Source organism: Fukomys damarensis, unplaced genomic scaffold (assembly GCF_012274545.1).
Source record: "Fukomys damarensis isolate Sample0158 unplaced genomic scaffold, DMR_v1.0_HiC HiC_scaffold_5, whole genome shotgun sequence".
Classification (NCBI taxonomy): Eukaryota; Metazoa; Chordata; class Mammalia; order Rodentia; family Bathyergidae; genus Fukomys; species Fukomys damarensis.
The window spans coordinates 44,090,359-44,106,643 of NW_022900917.1; the positions used below are offsets into that span (position 1 = coordinate 44,090,359).

The window sequence follows — 16,285 nt, forward strand, 5'->3', positions numbered from 1 at the left end:
TCACCCCAAGGTCGAGGCCAACCTGGACCATAAAATGAGTTTAAGTCCAGCCTGAACTACATAGCAAGACCTTTTCTCAAAACATAAAATAAAATAGATAATTATTATATTATTATAATTATATTGATAGATAATAAAACAAAAAAGGGACAGGGATGAAGCTTATGAAGGTATGAAAGTTGCACTTGTATCACCATTTTTATTTTTACCAACACTTGTACAGTCTTTATTTTTCTTATTCTAATTAAAATGCAGTAGTTTCTCATTTGTATTTTTCTAATGATTAATGAGGTGGAGCATACCATATTTTCATGTTGCCATCTGGATTTTCTTTTGGTAAAGTGTTCAAATATCATTTGCCCATTTTTTAATGTGTTCTTTTTAAAAAACCTCTAAGTTTTAGTTGCCAATACATTTGAGTATATGCACTGTAATGACTATGAACCACTTTAATGTCACTTTGAGTTTTCTGATTTAAATGACTTTACAATGTTATCGTTCTGAAAAAATAATTTTTCTAGTTTTAATTGAGTTTATTGGTACATTTTAGGTATACAATTACATTCATCATTAGGATCTTGTACCTTTACATGACAGGTCTTGGTTCTCATTTTTTTCCCCTTGTCCCTGCTGAAAAATTTTTTATGTGTAAAATGAAGGGCACTTATTAAAATCTGAAACACCTGCCTTCAAGCTCTAAAAAGATGTTCTGTATAAAACTGATGATAACCTAAAATAGAGCAGCTGTTTCCTCTTAGAATTAAAGTAGAAAAATGTATGATTCAAGAGTAAATAAAAAAATGCTAATGAAATTTGGAAGCTAATTTTCAAAAAGTAAACCAGCAAACCAGTGAGGAATAATTTCAAAGAAAATCTGCTTTACCTTCCCAGAATATATTCCTTGAAGGAAAAAAGAACCATAAAAAGGCAAAACAGTGTTTGGTAGTAAAGCATGGAAGCTCCTTTCAATACATATTTGCACCTGCACCTCTGATTTGCAAACGATGATGCGTAAATTTCAAAATAGCAAAATGTCAGTTTGTTACCAGATTAACATGTCGTTCAGTGTTCTATTCGGCAGAGCATGTTGCCTTGCAAATCTGGATCCTTAACCATGTCTAAATGTTACTGTGGGAAGAGGAGTTGAAGGGAGGAGGGTAATGAGGAAAAAAAGAATCCAGACATATCATTAACAGGTACAAATTCCCTATCATCAATGTTATTATCATGTATATCTAAAATGTACCAATAAAATTAAATTTAAAAACAAAACAACCTATTACTGTAATCTATTTTAATGCCACCGGAACTAAGCAGTTCCTTGCTATTACACTTGAAATCCCTAGTAGTTGCAAATACTAAAGTTCCCCGGGGGCAGTATCCCCTCTCTCCTGTCACCTTCTAAGGTTGACTATCGTTTTCATTCATCCGGAGAAATTCTCAGTCCACTCCTGTCCTCCAGCACACTCTCCAGGACGAGGCTCCACGACTCACATCGGTTATTTCCCGCAGAGAGAAGTACAGGATTAAGCACCTCGAAGACCAGCCGCAGGGATGATTATTTCTCTTTCCCGTTCCAAGCACGTCTCCTACTATAAATTCATAAGTTTCACTTGTGAAACTTCTCATCCTTGAGGAACACAAGTTTTGTCACCAGTCTTCGCCCCTTTAGTAGCCATGACAGCTACGTAAAAACAGATCACTTTTTTGCTTACAGAGTAACAGCTGAGCAAACTTTAAGATTGCATCTGTTACAAATCCGGAGGCCGCGTGTCTTTACAGTGAGGCAAGATACAACCAAGGCGCGAGGATGTGCAGCTGAGAGGAGGTTAGACATTCCCCGCGAGGCCGCAACAGCACCCACGCCCAGGGGTACTGCCCACGAGCCCGGAGAGGTGCAGCGCTGCTAGATCCCTCCTGCCACCGCTTCCTTGCCCGCCCTCAGCGAGCGCAGAAACTCGCTTTCCCAGCAGGCTCCACGCAGCCCCGAGCCCCGCGCCCCGCCCTCTCGCGGTGCTGCTCCCCGCAAGTTCCGGGTCCAGTCGCAGCTTGGCCAGCGAGCCCTTCCTCCGCCCTTCCCCGGCTCCAAGCTCCTTCGCCGACTCCCGCGAGTTCCAGTCCTGTCTTCCATCTCCCCAGCTCCGCCCCCTGTCGCGCGCGCGCTCCCCTCTCCGCCCTGGTCCCCCTTCACCTCCCGCGTGCAGCCAACATAACCAATGAGGTTCAGAGCCGCGTGCGCAGATTCAAACGGCGGCTCTGAGGGAGGCTGGGCGCGAGATTCGGCGGTGCGGACAAAACCCTGCAGGAGGCTGCGAGCGCTGTGGAGCTGCCTATGTTGGGGTCATCCCTGAACCGGCCGGGCCGGGGATAGGAGCGGCGCCCGGGCCGAGGGCTGATCGCGGTCCGCTCCTCCATCCGTCGGTCCTTCATCCTGCCAGGACTCGCGTTCGGCACTTGGCAGCCGCGGGACGGGAGCGTGGGGGGAGAAGGAGCACTCGCTTGAGGCTGGAGGAGGCTGCCCTGCGTCCCCGCCCAGCTCGCGCCTATGCGGTACTTGAAGGATGGCGAAGAGGTCGCGCAGGTGGGTGACATCCCTGTAATACTGTCTCGGCTCAGATTCTTTCCCTGCGATTCCCTGGGTCCTCCCCGCCTGGGGCAGAGGCTTTCCTTCACGATGCCTCTTTGGCCCTCCTGGCTGGAGCTCAGCCGAGACTTGGGGAGAGTCGGGGTCCAGTGGATTTGACTCAGGAAGAGTAACAAATGCTCAGTTTGGACCTTTGAGTTGATTCTTGCCACCGAAAACGATCAGACTCCTAAATCTCACTCAGCTTCTTCTGGAAGGTTTCTTGCCAGATAAGTCTTTGCGCTTTTAGGTACAATGCTATAGGTAAAAGTGGTTGTGTCCTCCCTGGATGACTTGAAAAATGGTATTCTCTTTTCTGAGCTAACTTACAGTGCCAGTCATAACAGGAACTCCGGGACAAACGTGGGAGGGCACCCCTCTGGCCACTTGCTACCTTCAAAGGTTATGGAAAAAATCTCTTGAGAAATAGTTGAGAGTTGAGAGAGTTTTTCATTCTTTTGTGAAATTTAACGTAATTACTATATCCGTGTCCTCAGCTTTATGTATATACACTTAATATCTTCTAGTGGGAAGCTGTCACACTGTTACTACCAGTAGGCTGATTTTAAGAATATAACAATGTATTTACTGAACATTTTGAAGGTTTGGCTCTGAGTGTACCTGATTTGTACAGATGTGGGACACACTTTTTGTTGTTGGAAAATACACCCGGACGAATTTGATTTTTTATTTATATGTCACTGCAGTAGCTACTACTAAAGTAGGTGGAGTAATCACTTAGATGACAAAATCTACAATGTGTTTTAATTTTTAGTATTATTAAACATAAAAATATGTTTGACAGAATTTCCAAATATTTTAACTATATCTACAACTTCAGTCTTCTAGAGTTGTAGTTACTGGGTACAGGGAATCATTTATTGTAGATTTTGGTTGAAGATTGACAGCTAACTACATATAATATTCTTTGTACTAAGCTTCTGCTATAAGATGGTTCTGCAGAAATCAGCATAAAGTATAATATAGTTATTATTTTATAGCAACTCCAGTGTTGAATGAACACTTGTGGAGCAAATGTATACACACACACAGACACTCCCATCCCCTCTACAATATGATTCAAACTTGTTACTATTGACCTTTTGGATCAGATCATTTTTTTTGTAGTGGGGAGATGTTTTGCAGCATCCTTGGTGGCTCAGTAGGCGACAGCAACACCTCACTTCTGACAATAATGACAATCAGAAATTTCCCTAGACATTGCTAAATGTCTTTTGGGTGAGGGAAAGTATCATCCAGATGAAAATTACTTGTTTAGAAACTCAAGGATGAAAGTAATCTCTCCATCTCCAGAAAAGATACAAATTAAAACCTCCTATAATTGTAATTGCTGAAGCACTGATTTAGGCCCTTTGAATTTTTAAGTCTAAAAAAGTTTAAAAATACATGCAAAGTGGCAAGTGAATATGCCAACAGAAATTGGTTTATATTTAATACATGGCATTGTGTATTTAGATGTTAATCTTATTTAAAAGTTTCGTGGCTAATTCTGTCATCACACATTAAATTTATAGACATTAATGTCTGACTGTCATAATCTTCTGTCCATTTGGTTTTCTTTGCCTTGTACGTTGTGTATGTTTCACAATAGTAGGCTATTATCCTTGCATAATTTATCTTTTATTGACAGTATTTTGAGCTTGATATTTAAACATTAATTGTATTGTTGATTTTTATTCCTTGTCAGTGGCGTGAGTTAATTGAAACATACAATGAGTTAGAAGAGTCATAAGACTGGAATAATTAAGTGTGGTGGAGTGCAGCTACACTCCCTCTGGGAACAAACAGATAGAGGATGTGAGAAATTATCTTCTGGTGTGTTTCTTAGGGCCTTCATACTTGAATGACTTGCATGCTCTAAATTATATTTCTTGTATATGTAAATATGACATGTATCTTAAGTAACACATGTGCAATGTCTTGGAGAAACAGTATATTCATTGTGCAAAGTATTTTGTCTTTTGGCTAAGAATCTTAATATATATAAATCTAGTTCATAGTAGAAAGAGGAAATAAATAATTCAGTCATTTCAAGTTATATTTCCAGTGTACAACCACTTAAGAATTTGAATGAAAATTATATTTTGCTATACGAAAGTTTTGTACAAGACTATAGGTGTAAATTCTGTAACACACTTTTTCTGTGTAATCTGAAAAAACCATCTAAGAGTAGGAAACTGTTACCTCCAATGTGAAACAAATGAAATATGTTGGCTCTTGATTTTTTTCGGGGGGGAAGCCATAGAATCTATCATTAAGGTTTACATAAAGGAAGAGGCTTATTTAGCATTGTGACTTAATATAGTTGTAGATCACACTTGAGGTTTTAATGACATAGTTTACAGGCAATACTAAAATTGGGATTCTGTTATTTACATGTATTTTATTTTAAGCACATTTCTATATAAATAATTTTAGGCTAGTTCTCTAAAAAAAAAAAAAAGCTGCTTAGAAACTATGAAGACTGTTACCAGTAAGAAGATCAAGGTATTTATATTTGAGGTGACCAAATACTAAACTGAAAAAATAAAAACCAACTCTTAACATTGGGGAAAAAAATGTGTGTGTGTGTGTGTGTGTGTGTGTGTGTGTAGCAGTTTTGGTGTTATTTCTGGCAAAATGGATAGAAGTTAAGTATACTGAAATATGAGAAAAGACTTTTTTTTCTTTTTATTGAGTTTGTTGGTACAATCTAGGTATATAATACAGTTACATTCATTATTGGGATCCTGTACCTTTACGTAATAGGTCTTGATTCTTATTTTTTCCCCTTGTCCCTGCCCTCCCTTCACCCCCTCCCTCCTGCCCTCCCCATTTACAAACACTTTATTTCCATTTTTTCAGTTTCTCATATTTTTTTCCTCTCCCTTTCCCCCACCCTTCCTACTTTCCCTACACCTTTAGCCCTTTACTTCCTATTTCACGTTATTAATTATATCATTAGGATCCTGTGTACTATTATAGTTTTTCACACCAGAGAAACTATTCGGTATTTCAGTTAAAGAAATCCCTGTATAAACATTAAAAATAGGGAATCCTAAAATAAAACTAAAAAGGAAAGTAAAAGAGAAAAGGCAATGATGTAAGATTAAAATAATCCTTAATTCTGAAGATGAAAATGGTCCCTTAACATATTTAAATTGCTTCTTGCTCTTGTAGTCTTACCTTATGAGACAAGACTTTTTGATTAGCTTTGTCATTAGCTGGCAAATTGGGAAACCCAAACTTATCTGCTAATATAGGGATTTGAATTTTATGTTATATAAGGTAGCTTCTAGCTTTACTTATCCTGTTTTGAGGGGCTTTGCAATCTTTTTCTCATGTAAAAATATGCTCTAAAGGAATCAAATAGAAATATTCCCATTTTGCTTTTATTTATGCATAGCTAGGCAGAACTCTCTTCAGTATTTATTTCAGTATTGCTACTGTCAGTAATGTCCAAAACTTATGTGAAGTTAAATTTATTTTACTGTAATGATACTAGTTTGCACAGTCCAGATTTGGAAATAAATATTCATGTATGCAGTACATCATATTAACCACTGGGTGGCCTGATTTCACTTTATTGAATCAACCTGATAAATTTTCATATCCTGCATGCAGTTGAACCTAAGAAAATTAAAGGCAGTTACCCTATTCTCAAGAAATATGATAAAGATTTCAAACTTGAAGTTGTGATTAAAGATGTGATTAAGTTGAAACAATTATAGTATAACACATTCTGTAGACCTGATGCTTCCCTGATTTCAAACCACTAGTTGCTTTTCCAGTAAAAATAAATTTCAAAATATTTGGTTATATCATTTTTCTGTTTTTAGGTGATATGTTGTTACCTTTTAAAATTGAACTTTTTCCAAATGTTTTAATATCATCAAGCATGGGTAGTTTGTATATTTTTTTTTCACATGTAAAGTTGTGACATATCCTGTTAGCTTACACCTGGTATAAAGTTATTTTTCACTATCTTCCTAGTCTTTTAGTTGTAGAACTCTTTGTGCTTCCTTTTGCTGTTTCATAATACCCCAATCTCCTCCTTTATTCATAACTTACAAAACTGTTTCCATTTGACTCTAATAGCTTGGTTATACATTAGACATTTGAAGAATGAATATTTCCTTTGACTTGGAAAGCTGACAGAATAATTCTCAAAATCAAGACTTGAACTAGAGCATCAAAGACCAAATTCTTCTATTTTTGCTTTGTGAATGGAGAAATAATTTTACCCTCTCTTGCTGTCTTCCAGAATAATCACAGTAGACTACAAATGGTTTATTTAAATACATAGTAGGAAGCTTGGCTTTATTGACCATTACATATTACAGTACTGTTGCTACAATATTGAAATGCCAAAAGATAGACTAAAAAATAGAAAAATAGAGCAGATCTATTATTGGGTGATGGGATTTTTCATTGTTATATAACAAAAGTGGAATAGTAGTAAAGTTACTTGTGGAAATTTCTTTTTCTTGGTAAATTATAGGCATTCTTAGGCCATCTTCCTATTGTAGCTAGTGATATTAATAAATTTCTAGGGTCTCTTTTCTGTTACTCTTAGTTGAAAGGTATATAATTCTTCCAGTAATCACTTACATATATGTAGAAATAACTTGGGGCTAAAGGTATAGCTCAGAAATGAGCACTTGCCTAGCATGCCCAAAGCCCTGATTCAGTCTCTAGCTCTGAAGAGAAAAAGAACTTGATGCCCAAACTAAATAGATTAGACTCTAGGAAAGTCCCAGTGGTAGAGATGATTCTAAGAATTCTACTTTAATGCTCTCATATTTACCCACTCAAAAATTGCAGCTTCCTGAACACTGTCTGAAACTGATGATCATGCTGAATGTAAAACAGTATGTAGAAAGAGAAATTTCTCACAATAAAATATTTGGTTAGAAAATAAGGGGCTAGAGTTTTAAAGTTAAAAGGAACAAGTTTTTAGGAAATTACTCCTTGGTAACTAGTCTTTTTGAACAAAGTAAGACTTTGGACTCATTTCCTTAAAATATTTTGATAACCTTAAGGTGGATTTTGTACAGATTAGATATGTTAATGTTTTTGTAAATACTCAAGATTTATATGGGCAGATTCTCAAAAATTATTTTGGTTCAGAAATAACCCATTAAAAAATAAGCAATCTCAAAATATGCTGTTGTGAAACCTGTTGGGATCTGAAGAGAGCAAAGAAGAGGAAATCTTATGAAAAGCATGCCTGAGGGTCATTTGGAGTGTTAGGAAAGAATTGTGTTGCTAGGAACGCTTCTAGGAAAGGTTAGGCAGTGTGGTAGACACTAGACGGTGGTGAATACTGTCTGTACTGAATTCTTAAAAATGTTTCAGCAAGTTCTGCTTCTTAAAATTCTACCACTTAGAGGTGCATTTGGATTCTGAAAATACTTTTTAACAAATAGGGATGCCTTCTACACCCTCCTAGAGGTATTTTCATTTGTTTAAAAGAACAAAGTTTTCTTTCTTATATCTACTTTGAAATCACACTTCTCTTGAGAAAGATGGAAGTTTTAGGTGAGTTGGAAGGAAATGAGGTAATTTTGGAATATAGATTAGTTGAGGGAGATAGAAAGATAAGGAAAATCTTTATTAAATTTTACAAATGTTTGAATGCTTGGTCCTGAGAGGTGAACATGATAGTTGTATGCACTCTTGAGGTTTACTGTTTAGCTGGGAAAGTTGATACTTTATTTGATTTAGTAACTCAGACATTTATGAAATTATTGCATTCTGAAGCATCACCAATTTAACAGTTTACTCTTGGCTGATTAGATTATATTTCTGGTAGCTAAAAATGGTTACCAATAACAGGTTTTTAATTAAACCTGTGGTTTTGGTATAATTTAATGAAAAAGCACATGTGGAAGTAGAGTGTTACAAATTGACCTTGGCTTCAGGAAGAGACCACTAGAAAATTAAAGTGCATTCAGCTATGGAAGTAGATTAATATCATAAAAGAATAGAGTATTTTGGTTTTCTCTTTGCCTATTCAGATATGAAGGATTTACATTCTATGAAATTGAAAATTCAGTCAATTAGAAGTTCCTGTAAAGGTTCTGTAGACAACATATATTAAATCTAGGACTTCATATTTCAATTTTGTAAGATTGAGTAAATATAGATATTAGGAACCACTCACATGTTGTTAATTATATTTCACTCAGGTTAGACATCTTCACACTTTGCTGTTTGAAATCAGAATGGATTTTTAGAAAATAGTTAAATGTAGAAAGGCAAAATTCTTTTGAATTCTGTTAAGTGATCACATTATGCACATTAATATTGAGCCATCTTTCTATTCATTGTTGTATGAGATATAATATAGGTTTTCTCATTTAATTTTATCCCTAAGCCAGTACTGAAAGGTAGATGGCATTATACTTATTTTTACAAACAAGTGAACTAAACCCCTGAGAGGTTAAGTAAGTAGTTAAATTAGAGCTAGAGTCTTGTAGTTGAGGTTTGTCTTTGGTATCTTCTGGCTTACTAGTACTCTTTATTTTTTAATGTGTTATAATAAGGTGGTTAAATAGTGAACTTTGAAGGACAACCATGACATATTTGGTATGGCTGTGGTCAAAAAGTTCCTTGTAGTCCCAACACTTTGGGAAACTGAGGTAGAAGGATCACAAATTCAAAGTCCCACCTGGGCAATTTTGCAAGACCAAGTATCAGAATAAAAAAATAAAAAAGTCTGGGAATGTAGTTCAATGTTAGAGCACTCCTAGGTTTGATTCCCAGTACTACAAAAAATAAAACAAAACAAGAATTACAGTACTTTTCTAAATCAAGATTTTCTACTTCTGAAGTATCAATAATAATATACCCTTTCTGGTTGTTGTGAAGTTTTCAAAGAGAAGTTTCTTAGACACTACAATATATGTAACTTAGAAAGTTTTAAGTCAGTGTTAGTTCATGTTATTCTTCAGATGCCTAGTTCTTTGGCTGCTCAGAATCCTCAAATTCAGTTTATTCTGGAGGCTTGCCATCTTTTCCTGGGCTTTTTTCTTTAAAATTGTCTTTTTTTTTCACTCCATAAAAGCTCATGTTTTAACTTTTACTCCTTCTTCACTATGTTAATTTTCCTTCATCTCCTGGCCACAGCTATTCTAAACTTGTGTCTAAACAGAAGATCCATATACCTAGTTGCCTTCTAGACCTGTTCTTCCCAATAGGATAGGTGCAGCACTTTTCTGAATTGTGATGTACTATAACTACAGAATACACTCTAGATTTTGAAGACTGTACTAAGCAAAAAGAATGTAAAATATTTCACTTATAATTTTTATACATGTTAAAAATGTATTATTGATATATTGGATTAAACAATATTGAAATTAACTTTAGTAGTTTCTCTTAAAAATGTGGCTACTAGAAAACTATATCATGTGGCTTGAATTTTATATTTTTTGAATATTTCTACCTGTGTTCTTCTCAAGTACTTTAAAAACATCTAGTCCCAAACTGTACTCTTCTTTTCTCCCATCACAGATTTCTGCCTGTTCTGCATCTGTTCATTCTTTAGTGAATAGCATTAGTTGTATTACCAAAGCCAGAAATTTTGGAGTCATCTTTGATTCCTCATACCCATCAGTTACAAAATTCTTGTTTCTACTTTTAAAATATTTTTTAGTTTCATATACTTCTTTCCATTTACTCTTATTACCTTGATTGGTCCATTCTTTTATGGGCTCTGGATTTTTGTCATATGGTAGTTACTTCTGTTCTACTCAGAGATGTTAAAAAGTGGAATTATTTCCTATTTTCTTATAATATTATTATGTTTTCTTTTTAAGAATGCAAATTAATTGTTTCATCTGAATTTTAGTTTAAAGTAGGACTCTTAGTTTACTTTTTAAAAATGTCTACCCAGTATCTTACACCGTTTAGTGAAAGAAAAGTCTATCTTGATACCACTGATTTGAAATGTAACTGTTATAATTTACCAAATTCCATGTTTTTCCCCCAAATGTCCAATACTGTTCTATTTCTTTGTATGTCTGTTCATATGCCAGTACTGTTCTGTTTTATTTTTCTACAGTATATTTTGATAATAAGAATAAGTAATGGTAATTCTCCCACTATTATTTTTTAGATCTTTTCTGGGTGTTTTTCTGGATATTATTACTTTTTAAATTGTTTTCTTTATGAATGATAGGATCAGCATACTTAATTCTTCCCCCAAATCTATTGGCATTTTCATTCATTTAGTATGAATTAATTTAGAAAGAATGGATACTTCTAGAATATTTTCTTATTCAAGAAAGAGGTCTAAATATTTTTGCATTTATTCAAGTCTTCTGTGTTTCATAATAGTGTTTTGTCACTTACTATACCTTGATTTTGAATGTTACACTTATTTCCAGATATTTAACCCTTTTTTTTTTTTTGGTACCAGGGATTGAACTCGGGTCCTTGCGCTTGCAAGGCAGGACACCGAACCACTGAGCTAAATCCCTGGTCCTTAACCCATTTTTTTATTGATACTGTTAATGGATTACTTCTTTAGTTGTGTCTTTAAACTGGTTGTGGTTTGTTTTGTACTATTTTCATTTGTTGGGCCCTAATAATTTCGTGCTTAAGTTATTATGAGGATTACTAATTGGCTTTCCTTCTTTTATTTCACCACACTCTTGCTGTTGATTTTTCTTAAAGCACAGGATATTTACCTTTTGCTCCTTTAATTAAAGTCCTTTAGCTTTTAGAGTAAAGGTCAAATGAAGAATAAATGTCAGACTCCGTAGAAAAACATACAAGGTTATGATTTGGCTGTTAATGGCACATCTGGTCTTGTTTCTTTGATGCTAGTATAACTATATCTCTTCCCCATTGCATGATTTAAGTTTTCATATTCTGAATAACTTCATTGAGTATCTATCTATCTATCTGTCTATGTTTAGTCTGGGTGGCTTCAGTCATACTTGGCACATACAAATTTAATTTACTAATTTAAATAAAATTATTAATTCACAAATAATTATTTTTTTGCAGTGAGGATGAGGATGAAGATCTTCAGTATGCTGATCACGATTATGAAGTACCACAACAAAAAGGATTGAAAAAACTCTGGAACAGAGTGAAATGGACAAGAGATGAGGTAGTTATCTGGCAAGGTTTATTAATTTCATACTTGTATTAGTCAATTTATACTGTTACAGATATGAAAGGTAATTCAAAACAAAATGTATAGAAAAGTTATCCGTCAACTAACTTGTACATTCTTTTTCTTTGATCAGAGACTTGAATAATTGTTTGATACTGTGACTGACAGAACAGGACAGTAAATGGAGAAATTTGTATAATGGTTGCTTTTGTTTAAAAAATGGCCACTAAATATAACTTAACAGAACTAGAGAGTTATCTATTTTCAGGGGTAGAGAAAAAGGATGATGGAAAGCTTTTTAATTTTTATACTTCTTTTAATAGGATGATAAGTTAAAAAAGTTGGTTGAACAACATGGAACTGATGATTGGACTCTAATTGCTAGTCATCTTCAAGTAAGTACAATGTTAAATTATGTTTCTAGCTTGGCTAATTTTTCATTCATTCATTCAGAGATGGAGCCTTACTATGTTGCCCAGGCTGCCCTGATCCTTTTGCCTCCCCTCTACCCACTAGTCTGGGATTATAGGGACTTGCTACTGTGCCTGGATCTGTATATATTTTAGATTTTTAGATTTAGATTTCCTTCCTTAAAGCATTTTTGTTGTTGTTGTTCCACTTGTTGTTAGTTGCTAATGGCTTAGAAAGTCTGATTTTCTAGTACAGATTGAGCATCCCTAATAAAATCTGAAATGCTTCAAAATCCAAAACATTTTGAGTTCTAATGGTATACCTTAACTCATGTAAATAGGTCATAGTAAAAATGCAGGTGCACTAAAAATACTGCACAAAATTACCTTCAAGTCATGTGTATGAGGTGTACCATATGAAACAAAAATGAATTTTATATTTCGATTTGAACCTCATCCCCAAGATATCTTATGAACATGCAAGTACTTAAAAATCTGTACATATATGAAATCTGACACACTTTTGGTTTCAAGCAAGCATTTTAGATAAGGGATACTCACCAAGTAAAACCCTTATCCAGTGGCCTATAAAGATTATCAATGTAAAGCAAAAATGGTATTAAATTTGGATAGAGTTTTATAAATACTTGTGGTGCATGTTGAAACAATTTGAGAGAAGTTATATATTGAAATATTTTGATAGCTAACCAGAAAAATCAGGAAAAACTTCTTTAAAACTTTACTATCTAATGCTTACATTTTAAAGTGTTACTGATTTATAAAAAATCACAGTTTTCATTATGCTAATTCACATACTATTCATATGTAATTTTATAATCTGCACATTTTATTATGTGTATATTCTTGTTTTTAGTATGCTGTGAGTAGACAGAACACTCATTTGAATTTTAATATTAATTACTTTGTTTTCAGAAGCCATGTTGCCTGTTTTTTTCCTATACTGTCATAATAATGTCTCTCATCATAACCTGAAAAAAGAGACCAAATAATGGGAAAAGGATAAATTTTGGAGTTAGTCTGAATTGTATTCAGTATCAGCTCTCTTACCTTAGAAAAATTACTTATCCTCTGGCCTTCAACGTCCTTATAATATGTAAAATGATAGTATTTTTTCTATAGTATTGTTAGAATTAGAAATAATATAGGAGATGTTCGGCATAATTCCTTAAGCAATGTTTAATAAATGGTGCCTAAATTTTAAAAGTTACTTAAAATAGATTTAATTACTTATAATAGCTTTAATTTACAAAAACATAAGAAGAAAACCTGTTTTCAAGAAACCTTGTTTTGAAGAAAGTAGTAATTTTAAGATGGATCAAGATTGATATACAGAAGCCAGGTGTGGTTATGCACGCCTGTAATCCTAGCACTAGGGAGGCTGAGGCAGGAGGATCGCTGTGAGTTCGAGACCAGCCTGAGCTGCATAGTGAGTTCCAGGTCAGTCTCAACTACATAGTGAGACCCTGTCTCAAAAAAATAAAGATGGATACATAGAAACGATAAAAGAAAAAACTCAATTTAAATAAGGATAATTTGAATTTCATTGATACAAAGCCATTGGTAGAAAAAAACATGCCCCTCTTATAAAATATTTCTAAATTATCTGTAATCTTGGATATGAATTAGTAACTGTATTCTGTATATCGTAATGAAATATTAGGTGTTGCTATTTTTATCCTCATAATATGTTATATCTACTAGTCATAAACAGATTAAGGCTTCATTTATTAATCATTTTTGAAGTTTGAGATATTTCTATATACAGCTTTCTTATTCTAGTAAATTCATTTTCTTTTTAAGCATCAGTTCTTAAATTTAACTAAATTTAACTGATGTGTAATGCATATCTTGTATTTAGATATAGTTAACATTTTCTTGATAGCTTGGGTTCATTATTGGTAAACTTCTTTTAATACTATGCAGTAATCTAGTCATGCCTTGAGAGTATTTCATTTTTTCCCCAAGTACTGCAGATTGCATCTAGGGCCTTTGCCCAATCCTTATTTATTTTATTTAATTTTATTTATTTATTTTTTAAATTTTGAGACAGTCTTGCAAAGTCAATAGGTTGACCCACATGAGCTCAGCTTTGTATCTTTCTACCTCAGTTTCGAAGGTTGCTACAATTAAAGCTTATGCAACTAGGCCCAGATTCTTCAGGGGTTTAAAAATTCTACTCTGAGCAAACTGCTATGCTGTTTGCATTCGTAGTTTCTTTTGTTTACTTTTCTGTCTACTGTCTTTTCTTCCTCAGACCTATGTCTGTGTTATAGCTTTGCTATTTCTTGCTATATTATAAGATATAGTTTAGAGTTACGCATTTTAATTTCAAATATTGTTTTAATTTATGTATTTATTTTGTTTGTTTGCTTGTTTGGGTTTTTTGAGACAGGGTCTCACTATATAGTTGAGACTGACCTGGAACTCACTTTGTAGTCCAGGCTGGTCTTGAACTCACAGCGATACTCCTGCCTCAGCCTCCCAAGTGCTGGGATTACAGCACCACCATGCCTGATCAAAAAATTTGTTTGCTTTCTTTCTTTTTTTTTTGGTACCAGGGATTGAACTTGGGTCTTTGTGCTTACAAGGCAGGCGGCAGAACCACTGAGCTAAATCCCTGGCCCTTTGTTTTTATTTTTACTCTAAACCTTGCTGATCAGTTCAAAAACAGAATATGGGTATAGGGATTTAAAATAAATACATATGTTTAAGAAATGATATTTAATATACTATCTTGAAAACATGCTGAAGTGAGACATAAGTTTGGGCTAACTTGCTTTCTGAAAGACAGTTGTTCAGTAACATTCGTATTCTTTCAGAATCGTTCTGACTTTCAGTGCCAACATCGGTGGCAGAAAGTTCTAAATCCAGAATTGATAAAGGGTCCTTGGACTAAAGAAGAAGATCAGAGGGTAACATGTTCATATTCTTTATGTTCACTGTATAGGTATATTAGCTTTTTTCTTACTAATATTTTGTTTTAACACATACTTAAATCACTTGATTTTCTTCTGAAACCACTTAATTTTCTTCTTTGGAGGCTATTTATATGATGACTAAATATTAAATGTCTTGAGATGTAGCTATTTCTGAAATGAGTGAAACCAAGTATAAAATATAATCCATTCTTTATGACTGATTTGCAGAAGGAAAAATGCTTGCTATAAGCCTACCTTGTTTAAAGCTTAGTTTATATGTAGGGTATAGTTTTCTATCAAAAATTGCATCAACAGTACTCACTTTGGCAGCACATGTACTAAAATTTGCATTAACATATTAAAACATTTTAATTTTTACATTTTGATAATTTTGTATGTAAGAAGTTATTCTTAATGTTACTTTGCTAGACTCAGTATGATCTGATTTCCTTGGTGGATGATGATAATGTTTTAAAGTGTGATCTCATTTAAAAGTACATTTAATCCTGAAATTTTCTTTTTAAACATAGTAAATAGATGCCTATAGTAAAAATATTGATATATATTAAATTTAAATATTCCACCAATATAAAATGTTTACAGTGTGATATTGCCTCATGTGAAGTGAGGCAAAGTGACAATGAGATAAAGTGGGCTGGAAATAACAATCTTGTAATTTTAAGTAAAAAAAAAAAATTTAAACTGTGGAAAAAAGAATATGTATTTTAATATGAGAAAGGAAGAAATGAAAAGCCAGTTACTACAGATTCTTCCTGCTTCCAGATTATTTATTTAGGTTCTGCTAAAGCTATTTTTTTCCTTTTTAAGATATAAGAGTAGAAGATACACAAGTGTGAGTATTTTTACTGTTATTTTACAGTGTCTTGTTTGAAAACATTTTAACTTACAAGTCACTGTAGCCCTTAGGTTTTAGATAAATAGGGAGTCAATTTTTGACCTTGTCAAATCCTGAAGGATTGTTTATTGGTAGAATTATTTTTGTATGTTGTAGTTGTGGCTTAAATTTAATGCATTTATTTAAATTGGCATTTTAATGTCTTTTTTATTTTTTGCTATGCTGGGGATTTAGGCCAGGGACTCTCACACATGCTAGGCAAGTACTTTAACATGGGTGATACTTTTAGCCCCAGCATTCTTGAGTTATGTTTTAAACAGAGTAACA

General features: G+C 34.2%; 1 protein-coding gene across 2 annotated transcripts in view; it reads left to right on the forward strand.

The window, feature by feature from the left end:
* Positions 1-2,338: 2,338 nt before the first annotated feature.
* Mybl1 (MYB proto-oncogene like 1) overlaps positions 2,339-16,285 on the forward strand; it is a 31,582-nt gene continuing 17,635 nt past the window's right edge. For both annotated transcript variants that reach the window (XM_010611452.2, XM_010611453.2), the window contains exons 1-4: positions 2,339-2,581; positions 11,642-11,747; positions 12,077-12,148; positions 15,004-15,096. In XM_010611452.2, coding sequence (XP_010609754.1) covers positions 2,562-2,581; positions 11,642-11,747; positions 12,077-12,148; positions 15,004-15,096 — 291 coding nt within the window. In that variant the 5' untranslated portion in view covers positions 2,339-2,561. The remainder of the gene's footprint in view (positions 2,582-11,641; positions 11,748-12,076; positions 12,149-15,003; positions 15,097-16,285) is intronic.